The 14639-nt window shown below is 47.4% G+C and overlaps 1 protein-coding gene across 1 annotated transcript in view; it reads right to left on the reverse strand.

Annotated features, from left to right (window-relative positions):
• The window catches only part of LOC123030662 (very long-chain acyl-CoA synthetase-like), a 24641-nt gene extending 11210 nt beyond the window's left edge, over window positions 1–13431 (reverse strand). Inside the window, exons 1-6 of the mRNA XM_044444768.1 lie at window positions 12860–13431; window positions 11375–11584; window positions 10271–10429; window positions 9375–9499; window positions 7229–7423; window positions 4216–4306 (exon numbers count right to left, since the gene is read on the reverse strand). Of these exons, the coding sequence (XP_044300703.1) occupies window positions 4216–4306; window positions 7229–7423; window positions 9375–9499; window positions 10271–10429; window positions 11375–11584; window positions 12860–13337 (1258 nt within the window). The 5' untranslated portion in view covers window positions 13338–13431. The remainder of the gene's footprint in view (window positions 1–4215; window positions 4307–7228; window positions 7424–9374; window positions 9500–10270; window positions 10430–11374; window positions 11585–12859) is intronic.
• Between the last annotated feature and the right edge of the window lie 1208 nt (window positions 13432–14639).

Raw genomic sequence — 14639 nt, forward strand, 5'->3', positions numbered from 1 at the left:
ATTACCATTAAATACAAAAATACAAAAAATACACTGAGTTACAAATAAAAAATTAAAATTATCAGTATAAAATAAGTAAATAAAAATATAGGAGGAGAAAAGAGAAGGAAGAAGAAGTTGCCCTGGCCAGATCATATGTTTTAACAATTAAAATGATGTTTAAATGAAAAGGTCTTTACCTGGCGCTGAGAAACCAGTAACGACGGTGCCAGGCGGACCTCTTTGGGGAGTGAATTCCATAGGTTGGGCGCCACCACAGAGAAAGCCCTCCTCCGAGTACTTACTCTCCTAATTTCTTTCATGGAGGGTTCCCGGAGGAGGGACTCTCCCACAGATCTCAAAGGGTGGTCGGGCATATACGGACGTAAGCGCTCGTTCAGGTAGCCAGGACCCAAGCCGTTTAGGGCTTTATAGGTCATAATCAACACCTTGAATTGGGCCCGGGCTTCAATGGGAAGCCAGTGAAGCTGACGGAGGACTGGAGTCATGTGAGCATAACGCCCCGTCCCCGTCAGCAACCTGGCAGCTCTATTTTGCACCAATTGAAGTGTTCGGACCGTCTTCAGGGGAAGCCCCACGTAAAGCGCGTTACAGAAGTCTAGGTGGGAAGTCACCAGCGCATGTGTCACCGTCGCCAGGCAGTCGTACTCCAGGTAGGGGCGCAGCTGATTAATCAGCCGAAGCTGAAGGAAGGCGCTCCTCGCCACCGCTGTCACCTGAGCCTCCAGTGAAAGCTCCGGGTCGAGGAGTACTCCTAAGCTGCGGACCTTATCCCTAAGAGGGAGTGTTGCACCATTCAGGACCAGGGAACCCTCTGTGAAAGATATTAGGAGGGTGAGTACCTGGAGGAGGGCCTTCTCTGTGGTGGCGCCCCACTTATGGAATGTGTTCCCAGCACTGTCTATTTGTTTTTCAGCGCCAGGCCAAGACCTTTTTATTTAAACATTATTTTAATTGCTGATTTTATTTATTGATTTTATATTTATGCCAGGACGTTTCCAGTTTTTTATGTATTTGTATTGCTATTTATTTGTGTTGGAAGCCGCCCAGAGGCTTTTGCAAATGGGGCGGCATATAAGAATTCCAAACAAACAAACAAACAAATAAATAAAATAGTACTGGTGCCCTGGAGCAGCTTTCCCCAGTCAAAGGGAGGAAGAGCTGATGCAAACATCAGGAGAACTTTGTCACAAGTGGGTCTTCAAGGAACCAGCCAGGCAGCTTAGTGCAGGACTGTGCTAGCTAGACAATATTTTCCCTTTCATTTGTTTTTTCCACCAATTGCTTGCTTTGAACTGCACGTTGTTTTGGGCACTGAAACTGATTTGCCTCTTTAAATTGCTTATCAGGGAGATTATTGGATCTGACCAAACTTTACCCCATTCTGTACTTTTTTCCCTTAATCTTCAATAAATCCCTTACCCTGTTTCCACACCAAAACTCAGATTGTGTGCTTTGAGGGTGAAAGGGGGAGGCTCACAAGAGGCACGCCACATTTTGGGGTCACGGCTGTTTCAACACCCAGGTTGCATGCATCATGCCAAGCACAGCCTGCAGTCCTGGCCAAAGGTGGGCTGCAAAAGACCCCAGTGGGATCTTTGGTTCACTGTCCCCAAGGGACTCAGAAAACTTGGGAACTGTGGAGATCGGGTTTTTTTACTCTCCGTAGGGGCAGCCAGTATCGGGGGGGGGGGGCACTGCAGCACCAGATTCTGTGCCCTCCAATGTGGCTACCTGCGGGTGGCAGGTCGCCACATGGCGGCAGCACCGAGATGAATCTTGGTATGCTGTGGACCTCAATCCAACAGAATGTTTTGTTTTTGTTTTTCTAGTCTGGGAAAGGTGTGTATCAGTGGCAAGTTTTTTCCTTGCAGGCTCAGACTAGTTTAGAGTAGGGAACTGGTGCATGTGCCAGAGGTCCAGCGCCTCGGCCCATCATCCAAGCACTCCTTTTGAGAAATCTTGCACCATGACCAACAAAACAGCTCCCACGCCAGAGCTGCCCCTCTGCAAGCGGGAGCGGACAGATGCAGAAGAGTCAGGCAATGGCGTGCACAAGCAGCGGCAAGGTACAGGATGGGGAGTCCTCAGCCCGAGTCATCTGTGGCTGCATGGCATGGCCAGCGAGTTCCAAGGCTGCATGCCCACTTCTTCAGCTGTGGTGCAAAGCAGCCCAGGCAAAGACTACAGATGCCCCAGCCACCTCGAACGCCCTGAAGTACTTCTCCCTTGCAGTTCCCAGTGGCCGAGCCACAGGAATCCAGGAGTGGAAAGCAAAAATGCCAGCAGAGGTCAGGGAAGGGGATAATGCAGTCACCACATGCTGGAAGGCCGTGGTAAGCAGCAGGGGGTTTCTGGGAAGTGGAGGAGGGCTGCAAAGCCAACCGATCCACCATCAGACCCAGGCTCACCATGCCAGACTTGTCCCGGGCCCCAAAGGCTCGGCCAAAAACTGCTGCTCCAGACAACACACCCACACTCCAGACCTGTTTCAAGTATAAGGCCAAATGCCCCAGAGCTGCAGCAAAAGGCACCTAAAATGCAAACCTGGAAGAAGCTGCCCAGCTTCATGACTTCAGGCAAAAGCAGGGAACTGAGACAAGCCCACTTGAGGCTTAGAAGGAAGCAGAAGACCACCCTCACCTTGCTGAGTGGTTTCATACCTTCATAATAACCAGGCAGGGCCTGAAGTACTGCAATTATTTTGCTGTGTTTGTGTTTAGTTGCAAAGTTGTGGCCAACCCCTCATGACCCCATGGACCACATTCCTCCAGGCTCTTCTCCATCCCCCGGAGTCCACCCAAACACACACCCACTGCCCCAGTGACCCCATCCAGCCACCTCAACCTCTGCCATCCCCTTCTCCTTTTGCCATCAATCATTCCCAGCATCAGAGCCTTGTCCAATGAGTCCTTCCTTCTCATTAAGTGGCCAAAGTATTTGAGTGTCATCTTCAGTATCTGACCTTCTAAAGAACAGTCAGGGTGGTTATCTTTAAGATTGTCTGATTTAATTTCTCAGCAGTCCAAGGGACTCTCGGGAGTCTTCTCCTGAGTACTGCAAGTACTTGATGTACAGTTACAGGGAGGAGTAGGTGGCCCAGAATCAATTAGGAACCAACATTTCTAAATGCTCAACAAACGAGCCTCTGCTAAGTCCATCACAATGCTGGACTTGACCAAAGGTTGCTGGCAGGTGCTGCTGGGCAGGGAAGCTAGTGAAAAGAGTACCTTTATTGCCCACAAAGGCCTATTCCAATCCCCCCCCCCCCCCGGCTTTTGGGCTCCAGAGTGTGCCCACAATCTTCCAAAGACTCATCAACCAGCGACTAGATGGGCAGAGCCAGACTGCCATGGTGTAGATTGATGAGGTGTCCATCTTCTCTGACTCCTGGAAGGATTACCTGGTGCCTCTAAAGGCCATGCTGCAGAGGTTGCACAGATGGGAGACTCATGTATGTCTCTGGGGATATACTTTGCCTTTGCATGCAATGTGCCGAGAACAACCTGCCATCTAGCTGTGCTCCCCAAGGACCCAGGTGGGCTGCAAAGAAGCTCTGCACAAAGGACCCCCGTGGGACCCTTGGCCAGTCCCATGGGACCAAGAGCACTTGGCAGATGAAAAGAGTAGGTGACCCTCAATGATGGCAGCTGGGACCAGCAGGCACTGCTGCATCAACCCTTATGCCCTATGAGGCAGTTGCCAGTTGGTACCAAGTCGCCACTGGGAACAGGGAGAGCTCAATGCTAAATTCTCTTGAAAAAGTCATATCACTGTAAAGCTATGGAGGGTGGTGGTTTAGGTTGCTTCTGCTCTGTTTTGCCCTTTAGGGTTTTTCTCTTCCAGGTAATCATTTGCTTGTTTGTCCTGCCACAAGCTTTCAGACACCCACCCCCATCTATCATAGATGGTACCATTTTGAATATATAATTATTTGCACTTGAAGAATACTTTGAATATCTGGAGTTATTTGTAAGTCATCCTGCTCTTTGGTGGAAAGACAGCCAGGAAATGCCATAAATGCCATTAAATAAAATAATACACTCCTTGTAATATGCATTAAAATGCCATGATCTAGGAACTTTGTAAATAATCCTGAAATATGAGACTAGATTCAAACAGCAGTACTCCACCTGCTAAGAGAGAAATCAAATTTATTAAATTGCTGTGACACAGCTCCCTGTTTATGCCCGAACGCTGATTTTATAAACTTACCTGTAGCCACTGGGATACAACGCCCCTCCTTGTTCCTTATGGGCTCATTCTGGATGACATCATATTTAATAAGTTCAAAATTTGCCAATTTCTGAAGTGGGATAGAAAGGGAAAGGAAACATAAGCCCAGAAGGCAGAAACTCAAGACAGCTGCAGCATAGATATGCCAGGATGTATTTTCTGAACGACCTAAAAACCTGGGAACTTATAGTTCTTGTCTAGGAACATGTAGTGAGACAACAAAGACTGCTGAACTAGACCATCTGAGCAGTGACAGAAACAGCTCTGAAGTATAAAGAAAACACTGGGCATTTTCCCCACTCCCTTGCAACATCCCTCAAACCCCAACAAACAGGCACTCTTGCCCATTTCTGCAAATAAACATCAGTTTTGCTTCCATGTCATCCTGTGCTGAAAGTTCTTGGAAATGTAGTTTGGTAAGGGTATGGCAATTCTCTGCTAGGGATCTTTCTTTGGTTCCAGAATTCTTTCTCTGGATAAGGAATCCTGATTAAACCAGTTTAAGAGTATAACCCTATGATTGTTGATTTGGCAATCAAGTCCCCTTGACCTTAGTGGAAATTTGGAGTAAACAGATCTAAAGTTTATCCCCTTCATCCCACCTGCTGGGCAGCAATGTACTCCATGTAGCCCGGAGGCTGACAAGAACATGGCTCGTCCCGTGCTACTGTGGCCACCAGCCCTTTTGGTAGCACGAGGCAACTCTGACAGCTGCCGCAAAGTGCTCATTTTGCAGGGACTTTGGCATCCCTGGGTTTAAAGTGTTGTCTGTGTCCAGGGGTAGCTACAGGGCTACGGGACCTGGATTTCTGGTATTTTGCCTCCACCCTTTGGGGATTCAGCCTTGCCCATCCCTGCCAGCTTCTCCGACACTGAGTTTGGCCAGTAGACTGAAAGAGTTGCTCCAGCTGCTGCACCTCACCCAGTCAGTCAGGTGTAGTGTAATCTGTGTGCACATACAATAGAAAAGCCCCTGGAAAGAGAATGAGTTTGCCCGCTCTCAGTGTCTTGCTGCTGGGCGGTGGAGATTAATGATTGTGGGTCCAAGTGGAAAGCATCCAGAGTTCAAGACAGGTTGCCAAGCCCTGATCTGCATCAATAAACTCGCAGCATTAACCTTCCCCTTCTATGAACAGTTGCTCGTGGATGCCAACAAATTCTCAGTCAGTTGCCTCTGAACTTTGGAACGGGATTTTTTTTACTATTGGCTTAAGCAAGTTGGGCCTGCAACAATACAGCAGAATGGACCTTTCCTGCTTAAGGCTATTTTCTGTTTTTAGTGATTATTACATATATATTCCATCTTCTTTCCTCACAAGAACACAAGGCAGTGTCATTGCTCTTCTTTCTCTCTATATTCTCCTCACAACAACTCTGCGAGGTAGTTTAGGCTGAGAGTCAGTGACTGATACAAAGCTACCCAGCAAGCTTCATGGTCAAGCAGGGACTAGAACTAGGATTTCCTGAGTCCCAGTCAAACATTAACTATCACACTGCTCTGGCTCTCCCACCAGGACGCTGTTCCAGGATATTGTTTTTCATCCCAGTTTCCCCAGTGCAGTTCCTATTCTCCCATCTCCAACCATCTGTTAGCATTCTGTGGCCACTGAGCACACGAAATCCTCATTCTGCACCCATTTTGCATGCTCTCTCTCCCTCCCTCTCAGATGCACACATGAACAGAACAAGGCTGGTGTGCTAATCTTTAACCTACATATTGAGGAGAAACATTTTCTAGTTAACAACTCAACTGGCACAACTTGACCGGCACTGTGTTTGGACACATGCTGCAGAATACTTATTAAATGTGCTGGTAACTGAGTAACTGAGCAATGTCCCATTGTCCAATTTCGTATTGCCAGTTCCTTATTGTTCTTTTGCTGGCAGGGCCAGTGTGACTTTAAAAGGCTGCAGCAGCAGCAGAAGGTCCAAATGATGAAGTGCTTCCCCCATCACTGGCTCTGCATGGCAGAAACGGCTTCGCCTCCGGGACCTCTGCGTGTCACACAACTCTTGAAGGCCTGCAATGCCAGCCCCCGGTTTTGGAGGGCCCTTGGGAAGACAAGGGGCCCCCTCCCTCAATGATCCTGCTTTCTCGTGGCTGTTAGTGCCTACTATTCTCGTCTTCTCTTTCATCACTGCTGCCACTTGCAAGCTTGTGCACTTCTCAGGCAGAGAGCCAGCCAGCACACGAGGAGTGGCATCAGCTACGACTCCCGCTCACCACCACCATTACTAGGCCAGAATGTGAGGGAGATGAACTAGCAGGTCACCAAGGTGAAGAGGAGGCGGGTCTCCGGAGGGTTCTTGCCAATGTTGGGGTGCGGGCCCTTGGCAGGTTCACAGCCCTGCCAGTGGCTCTGAGGCCCATGGGGCACAAATATGTATAAAACCTAGACTGCAGATTTAGAAATAATTACCAGGCTATATCTTGGTTTCACAGAAGGAAAAACCAGCCAATTAGTTTCTTATCCAAATAATTCCAAATTAAGTTATTTCCTGAATGAATTTGCACACTACCTTAGGTTATTCCAAGCCAAAACTTTGGGGAAAGGGACTGCAGCATGTGAGAAAGGGAGAAATAAGCCTTCCTTCCCCCAGTTTCAGTCCCCCTTGAAAACTGCCCCCTCATGTGGCAATTAAGCTGAGAGTAAAAGGCTTTCACTGGTACTCATTGACAACCAGGGCTTTGTGGAACAGACCTAGGTGGGGCCCTAGATTTGGGGAGTTTAGCAATGCCCCAGACTGCCTCCTCCTGGACTGTGATGCTGTACTAAAAGCTTCACAGAGAAGGTGGGTTTTGAAGAGGGACTGGAAATATTTCGAAGAGATTGGAAGCCTGTGGAAAGAGTGGTATGTTCTGGAATGGAAGCTTGCATAAGCTTTGGAAGCAACATCTCTGTAATATTTAACTGGGATGATGCTGACTCCACAACAGTTACACATTCATGATAACACATCCAGAGAAATTCCCATTCTGCATACATGTTACCTTGAAGAAGTAGCTGGCTCTTCCCACAGCCCCTACTTTCCCTGTGTAGTTCACAAACCCGACATTCCCCTCTGTAGCTCCGTAGAACTCATAGATCTGGATGGGTCCAAAGCGGCGCAAGAACTCCTTCCAGACCTCCATCCGCATGCCATTGCCCACTGCCAGTCGCACACTGTGGTCACGGTCATTGTCCTTCTGCAAGGCAACATATCAACAGGATTGATTTAGAAGCAAATAGACTTGATAGCCACTCACCTGGTGGCCTATAATGAGCAGATACAATATGCTTTACAAAATATAATTTATCAGCAAAATATAATTTATCAGGCCATGTTATGGTAGGTCTGGAGTGGCACACTCAGCCTTCATCTTACCCAGGTCCAAGAGACAGAAACCTTCCTCACTTTGTCTAAGCAACGGCCAGGTCTTTGCAACGCAGCAGATCTGGCTGTAATCATCTTCAGGCCAACTACTATCACTTAGCCGAGATAATGAATGGTAGACTGAAAAGCCATTACAGCAACAGAAAAAAATAAGAGACCCTTCTAGAAACTGTACCAGGCAATGGGGTGGGACCAAAGGAAATAAGGAAAAGGAAGTTGGGGGGCTTTCACTTCCAGCACAGGCACCGGGGCAAGTTTCCCAGGACGCATGGGAGCTTGAAACAGCATGGGGGAGATGAGGTTTCTCTAGTACAGGCACCTGGGTGTAGTTCTTCCCCAGACAAGACCTGTCACACTAGGAGAACTTCACCATGAGAACTGCAGGTCTTCACCAACCAAGGCAGCAGCTTGCATGGGCCTGAGCTAGCTAGTGGGTATTTTTCCATTTTTGTGGTGCTTTCACAATCAGACCAACTTTTCCCATTCTGTACTTTCCCCTAAACCTTTCATAAATGTTTAAGCTGTTTTCACCCAAACCCAGGCTGTGAGCTTTCGAGATGAAAGCAGAGGGAGACTCGCAAAGCAGTGTGCTGCCAAATTATTGATAACGCTAACAGAGCTTTAACAACCAGATTACATGCAATGGGATGAGCAGAACTTGAATCTGACTGTTCTCCCTTACGAGTATAAGGGATAGTGGAGAGGCCACCACAGGAGTCTCTGTGGGATATGTGGGCAGCTGTTCCCAGTGGACTGAGATGGGAGAGAGTGAGTTTGTTTTACCCTCCATGGTGGCAGCTGGTACCAGTTTCAGTGCTGTATTTGTAGCTAGAGGGTCCATGGGTGGTAGGTCCTTATAGGCCATAATCAAATCCTAGCTAGGTTACTGCAATGCACTGCGTAAGGGGCTGCCTAAGAAAACCACCCAAAAACTGGTGCAGAGAACTGAGACACTGTTAACATGTGGAAACAGGTCAAGCAACTTCACTATCCCACCATGAGGCAGTTCTGGCTTTGAGGCAAACTTTGGATTGCAAAGCAAAAATGATTAAAGGAAAGTATTGCCTCCAAATCATGAGAAGTAGTAGTTCCTCTATGCTCCTCACTAGTCAGACGGCATCTGGAATACGTGTCCAGTTCTGGGCACCAAGATTTAAGAAAGATGCAGAAAATTAGAAATGGTCCAGAGGATGGCAACAAAAATGACCAGGGTTTAGAAGCACTGCTATGTGAGGAGAGACTGAGAGAACTGGGTATGTTGAGAAGCCTTGAGAAAAAAAGACTGAGTGGGGACATGGTATCACTCTATAAGTATCTCAAAGGCTGTCACTAAGAGGAAGGTCACGATCTCTTCTTGATGATACCAAAGTGTAGGACACAGAATAATCAGCTAAGTTGTGACAACCCAGATTCAGGCTAGATATCAGGAAAAAATTCCTCACTGTCAGAGCAGAATGAGAGTGGAACTAGTTGCCAAGAGAGGTGGTCAGCTCTCCCACACTAGAGACATTCAAAAAGAAATTGGACAGCCATCTGAGTGGGAAGGTGCAAACTGGTGTCCTGCAACAGCAGGGGGTTGAACCCAATGGCCTTCTTGCCCCCTTCCAACTCTACTATTCTAAATAAGCAAGCAAATAATGATGGAGAGAATGGCCGCATTCTATGATTTCAGCTCCATTGTAAGCAAGTTAGCAAAACCATCCACACTAATTCCTGGCAACAGCACCAGTTTCACAACAATATTCTGGGCCTCTCCTCCTTACCTTTGGTGCATTGCACAGGTAACTCATCACTTCTCCCACGTACTGGATCACTGAGACACGGTATCTTCGGCAGTCATCCCAGAAATGGGAAACGGAGAACTTAGATCTCAAGACGCAGGTGGCCCCTATTAAATAAATAAAGAGAGAGGGAAAGAGAAAGATGGTTGCTTCAGAATGGAGTTACTATGAACACCAGTTTCTGGTGAAGTCCAGGGGAATAGCAGAGCTCATGGCAAATCTGTCAAGTACAAGTCTGATGACTCAGAGTCAGACTGGATGGGATGCTTGTCTTCTCCTTTGCCTTTGCATTGCTGATTTTTCTTTCTTGTATAGCCACTGTGTACATTTGCAATCTGGACTGGGACTGTGGTATAGAAAGAAGAGGGGCTTTAATTTTGTGCCCGTTTTGCAGGCCTGATGATGATCTCGTCCGCCATCACCATCATGCACCTGCTATTCACTTTGGGAGGAATTTCAACTCATTTTTTACTAAAAAAGCAGCATATGACCCTTCTTATTAAAACAACAACAACAAAATCACTCAGTCTGTTAGCTAAATGTGTATAAATGCTCTGTTCCAGCACTTCAAACATTTCTGACATCCAGATCAGTTCAGAAATTAATGGTAAAAGAACCAAATTCCCCATGAATTTGTAAAAAAAAGGAAGGAAGGAAGGCAGGCAGGCAGGTAGGAAGACAGACAGACAATAGGAGAGGCAGGAAAGGAATTCAGGACTTGCCACAAGTAGCAAGGTTTGTACACAACAGACACACAGAGAGAACAAAATCTCAGTCACTCAGCTCAGAAGCCACGATTCAGATTCTGAAATTCAGACCTCGTTGTGTCTCCCTCACACCTGCAAGTGTTTCAGGTCTCATGAGCTTGCTATACATACCAACCTCCAAGCACCCTCCAATCCCAAGAAGAAGGGCTGCCGTGTGGTACAGTGGGAGAGGGGTGTAGACGATGTCCCCGGCATGTAACCCAGATAAGCAGAAGAAGCTGGCTATAGAGATGAGTTTCTTCTGGGTGATGACAGCCGCTTTTGGTAGCCCTTCAGGAAGACAGAGCAGGAAAAAAACTTAGCAAAAATTAAATTGCAAGGTGCTTGTATGTGTCTGTGGGCATGTCATATAACTTTACTTCTCACAGCTGCATTATTCCTCTACTCAGGCCCCGAATGGCCTGGGGCAGACACAGCAGACGGCAGAATGTTTCTGTACCTTGCTTTAAATCAAGCCACAGTCTATTCTGTGTGAGCAAAGAGCTAGAAATGTGACATATCTTGAGCTCTCAGAGGTGTGGCCAATGCAGCCAAAGCTGGCCTGTTGAACTGCAGGTTGTCATGGCAGGCTTGCCAGGGTGCTCCTGCTGCATTTGCATGGAAACGGGCTGGGAACTGACCCCAGCTGGAAGTATGAGCCTGTGCAGAGAGACTCTGACCCATTTATGAAGCTGCCTTATGTCACGTCAGGTTTGATTCATCTAATACTCCACTGTTTGCTCGACCTGGCAAAGATTCTCCAAGGTCTCAGGCCAAGATCCACATGTAGCTGGGCTGAACGTGTGGGCTGGTGTCAACAGGGCCCCACAGACGAACACTCCCCGGATGTGTGCCTCCCCTCCCGCTTTTTGGCCTGCGTGTCCCCCTGCCTCTCAGTCTGGTGAGAGGTGATGCTGGGAAGAAGGAGCAGTCGCTGGCACCGCTGGCTTGTTCCCAGTGCGCTGCCTTTTATGCACCACTGAGAAAGGACAGGAGGAGATACATCTGCTGGCGACTAGGGCAGTGCTAGGGCAGGCTCATGGGGTGGGGGACTTGTCCCAGGGCCCTCAAAACCTTTGAGCCAGCTCTGCATGGATGCGTGCATTGAGCTACGGTCCTTCCGGAAGGTGCATCCATCCCTCCTCAAAGTGCCTGGAGGAAACTGGGAAGAAACAGAGAAAGCAGCCTCTTCCCCTCTTCGTTGCACTGCCCCATCTTGGCACGCCTTCTCCTCACCTGTGGTCCCAGAGGTGAAAACATACAGGGCTGTAGACAGAGCACCCATGCTGGTTCTGAAGGAAGGAGGCACTGGCTCAGTGGAGCTGGCTCTGATCCTTCCCAGCAAAGCTTCCACGCCCTCCGTTGGGGAGTCGTCATCCAGGTAGAAAACTCGTATCCCTTTGGACTGCAGAGAAGGCATGACTTCCTCGATAGCAGCTTTCAAATCTTAAAGAGAAGAAGAATAGAGGTGACATGTTCAGCTGGAACTTGCTTCTTAACTTCACCAAGGGGAGCCCCACTATTCGGCAAGGCCAGCCCCCAACTCCCACCATTACAAATTATTGCTTTGCGTATTATCACACAGCCAGTGTAGTTCAATATAATGAAGATAACAGCATTTTGGGTTGATGCATCCATTTTCTGGAACCTGTTCTCTTTAATTTTCATTTGTTGCCATGCATAACAAATAGCCATCATTTCTGGTATACCTATTTGGCAATGGTGATTAATTGCATTGAGCAGCAATGGTAGCAGAAATGATGTAGGAAACTCTTCCTGTGGCTACCATTTTATTTCTCCTGAACACCCATGACCTGCGTTCTCCAGCCTGATGGCTCCAGATGTTTTAAATCACAATTCCCAGCATTCCTGGCCATTGGCTATGCTGGCTGGGGCTGATGGGACATGAAAACAAAATCTCTGGAGACCATCAGTTGAGGAAGGCTTAGATTTTTTTGTTAATGGTGGCCCACTGGAAGAAATATTATTTTTCCTGGTGGCCACGGTCCTCTCCCCACACTTCTGCACTTGCTCCCAGGATCCTGCCATCTCAGGAAAATGCAGAATTGTGAGCCACCATGTTTACTGGAGTCGTTTGGGTGACATGACAACCCATCATGGGTACAACAAACCACAAGCAATCCCTTGGTTGTAATGGTAGCTTCTACCCTGATGGGATCAATTTGTGTTTATATGACATCACAACTTATCATGTGAACCCAGCCAGTCTGCTTTGATTTGGCTCTGGGGACAAGGATTAAAATCACATCCCAATCCATGCAGCCAGTCCTTGGATAATTCATTTTCTCTTAATCTTGCCTGCTCAGCAAAATGGGAATAATACTGACACACCTAGTTATCACAAAAGACAATTGAGAGAGGACTGAAAAGCACCTCAACATCCTCTCTGCTCTATCTACCTCTTATTCACTACAAATGCGAGCCAGAATTGATCATATTTTGCTATCTCAACACTGTGCCCTGAACTGACACCAAACAGAAAGTGGCTGCTCAAGCACAAGGCTTGGATAGAAGTTGCTTTGTTCTCTCTCCGGGCTAAAGCGATTCTGATTTGTTTCACTAAAGACTTCCTCTCTCCCTCACCCATTCCACCCTCTCTCATACTGTGCCTGAGAAAGCTGGGCTGAAAGCAACTCACCGGTGCAGAATATAAATATGTCCTTCAATTCCCCTCGGATACCACCACAGAGTCAAGCTCACCTGAAGTGGTCACAAGCACCTTGGCCTCACAGGTATTCACCACATGTAACAGAGATACAGATCGGATGTTGTAGTTGACACAGGCCATGACACAGCCGATCTTCTCCAGGCCCAGCCAGACCCAGATGTAGGCAGGGGTGTTCTTCAAGAAAACAGCCACCGTTTCTCCTCCTTTCAGCCCCAAATGGCCCCGGAACACGCGCGCCACCTGGCTGCTGCGCTGGTCAATGTCTCGGTAGGAATAGGTCTCCTCTTCAAAGAGAATGAAGGGCTTCTCTGGATGTTTCTGGACTTTGGCCAAGAAGATGTCCAGCATGGTGAAGGGAGGCTTGCGCTGGAGGTACTTCGAAATTCTGTAATGTGCACGCATTAAGGAGAAGAAAAAGACCAGGTCCAGCCAAAGGTAGGGAAAGTAAATATTCCCCAGGAGGGGCAGAAGGACCAGGAGCCCCAGCACAGCTGTAAATGGGGTCAGCATGGCTGCGATCTGAAGTGTGGCCCAACGCCCTGGAGGTGCCGGGCAAACTGTGTGCAGGAGGCTCCGTTCAGGCCCTGTTGAGCAGAGGGAGCAAAAAGCCAAGAGCAGCTACAAAAGCAATGCAGGCGATTTGACGAGGCCTTTGGCTCTGGCTCAGGAAACTTTAACCAGCATGAGATAGCTGCTAGGCTGACTGACTGTAATCCTGAGCTCCGCCTTCCTCCGTTTGTGGACCTTGCTTTGCTTGTACAAAAGTTCAAGGCAGGTTTTACTTACAGCGCAGTTTGCTGTACCTTATGAGAGGTACAAATTAAGGGTGTTCCCAGAGGAGGTATTCATCACGCAATTGCGTAATCCTTTTTTTTTTCATAGCAACTGTTAGGACAAAATGAGGAAAAGCTGTCATAATATAGCTGCTAAAAGCCTGACACTGTAAGAACAGCTTTAGTTTTAAGGCGGGATTCATGTTACTATTTACCTGTCCTGTTCAGGTACATTCTTAGATAATTGTTCTAAGCTCATTGTTCACCTATCCTGAAAGTTTTTCTTTTCCTGTTGTGTGTATTAATTACATTCAACCCTATTGTTTTAGCTCATGCGCCTGTCACAAATGGCCCACGTGATTCCCCCATTCCAAATTGTATGTAACTGATAGGTTATAAAAGGTACCATGTACAGATTCCATCTTGGTAGATACTTCTAGCTGAGCTTCTACAATGTAAATATGTGCATTCTTGTAGTTGTGAGTAACCACCCCAAACATCCTGAAAACCATTGACCCTGTTGACTTTCCCTTCACAGCTCTTATGTACAGCCCCCTCATTTTTGAAAAGTTTTCTCCTTTGAGAGTATGTATGAGTGTGTTGAACATCCTTAGTCATTTCCATATGCTTCCTACTGGTTCAACAGCACTCATATCTCACACTAGATTCCAGGCAGTGTCTCCCTGAATTGTGTCCAAGGTCATCTTCCTGAGCCATCGTTCTAGGACAAAGTCATTTTAGGCAGCTTTCCTAAAGCTCAGAACCTCCAGATGTGTTTAGTCTTCAGCTTCTAGCATTCCTAGCCGTGCCTGTGATGGATGGGCATGATGGGGCTTGCAGGTACACACCAGGATTGCATCTAATTAGGGAAGTCTGGTTTATTAGAGCATTAAGAAACTTTTCTGTGTGACCAAACCATGTATTTATCTAATCTATGACATCAAAGTCACCCATTACTATAATCACACTTTTGATCATTCTAACTGAGCAATTTCACATTGGAGTCTCTGCTTAGAACTGACATTCTTGACTTGGTCTT

Source organism: Varanus komodoensis, unplaced genomic scaffold (genome assembly GCF_004798865.1).
Source record: "Varanus komodoensis strain SLA01 unplaced genomic scaffold, ASM479886v1 scaffold45, whole genome shotgun sequence".
Classification (NCBI taxonomy): domain Eukaryota; kingdom Metazoa; phylum Chordata; class Lepidosauria; order Squamata; family Varanidae; genus Varanus; species Varanus komodoensis.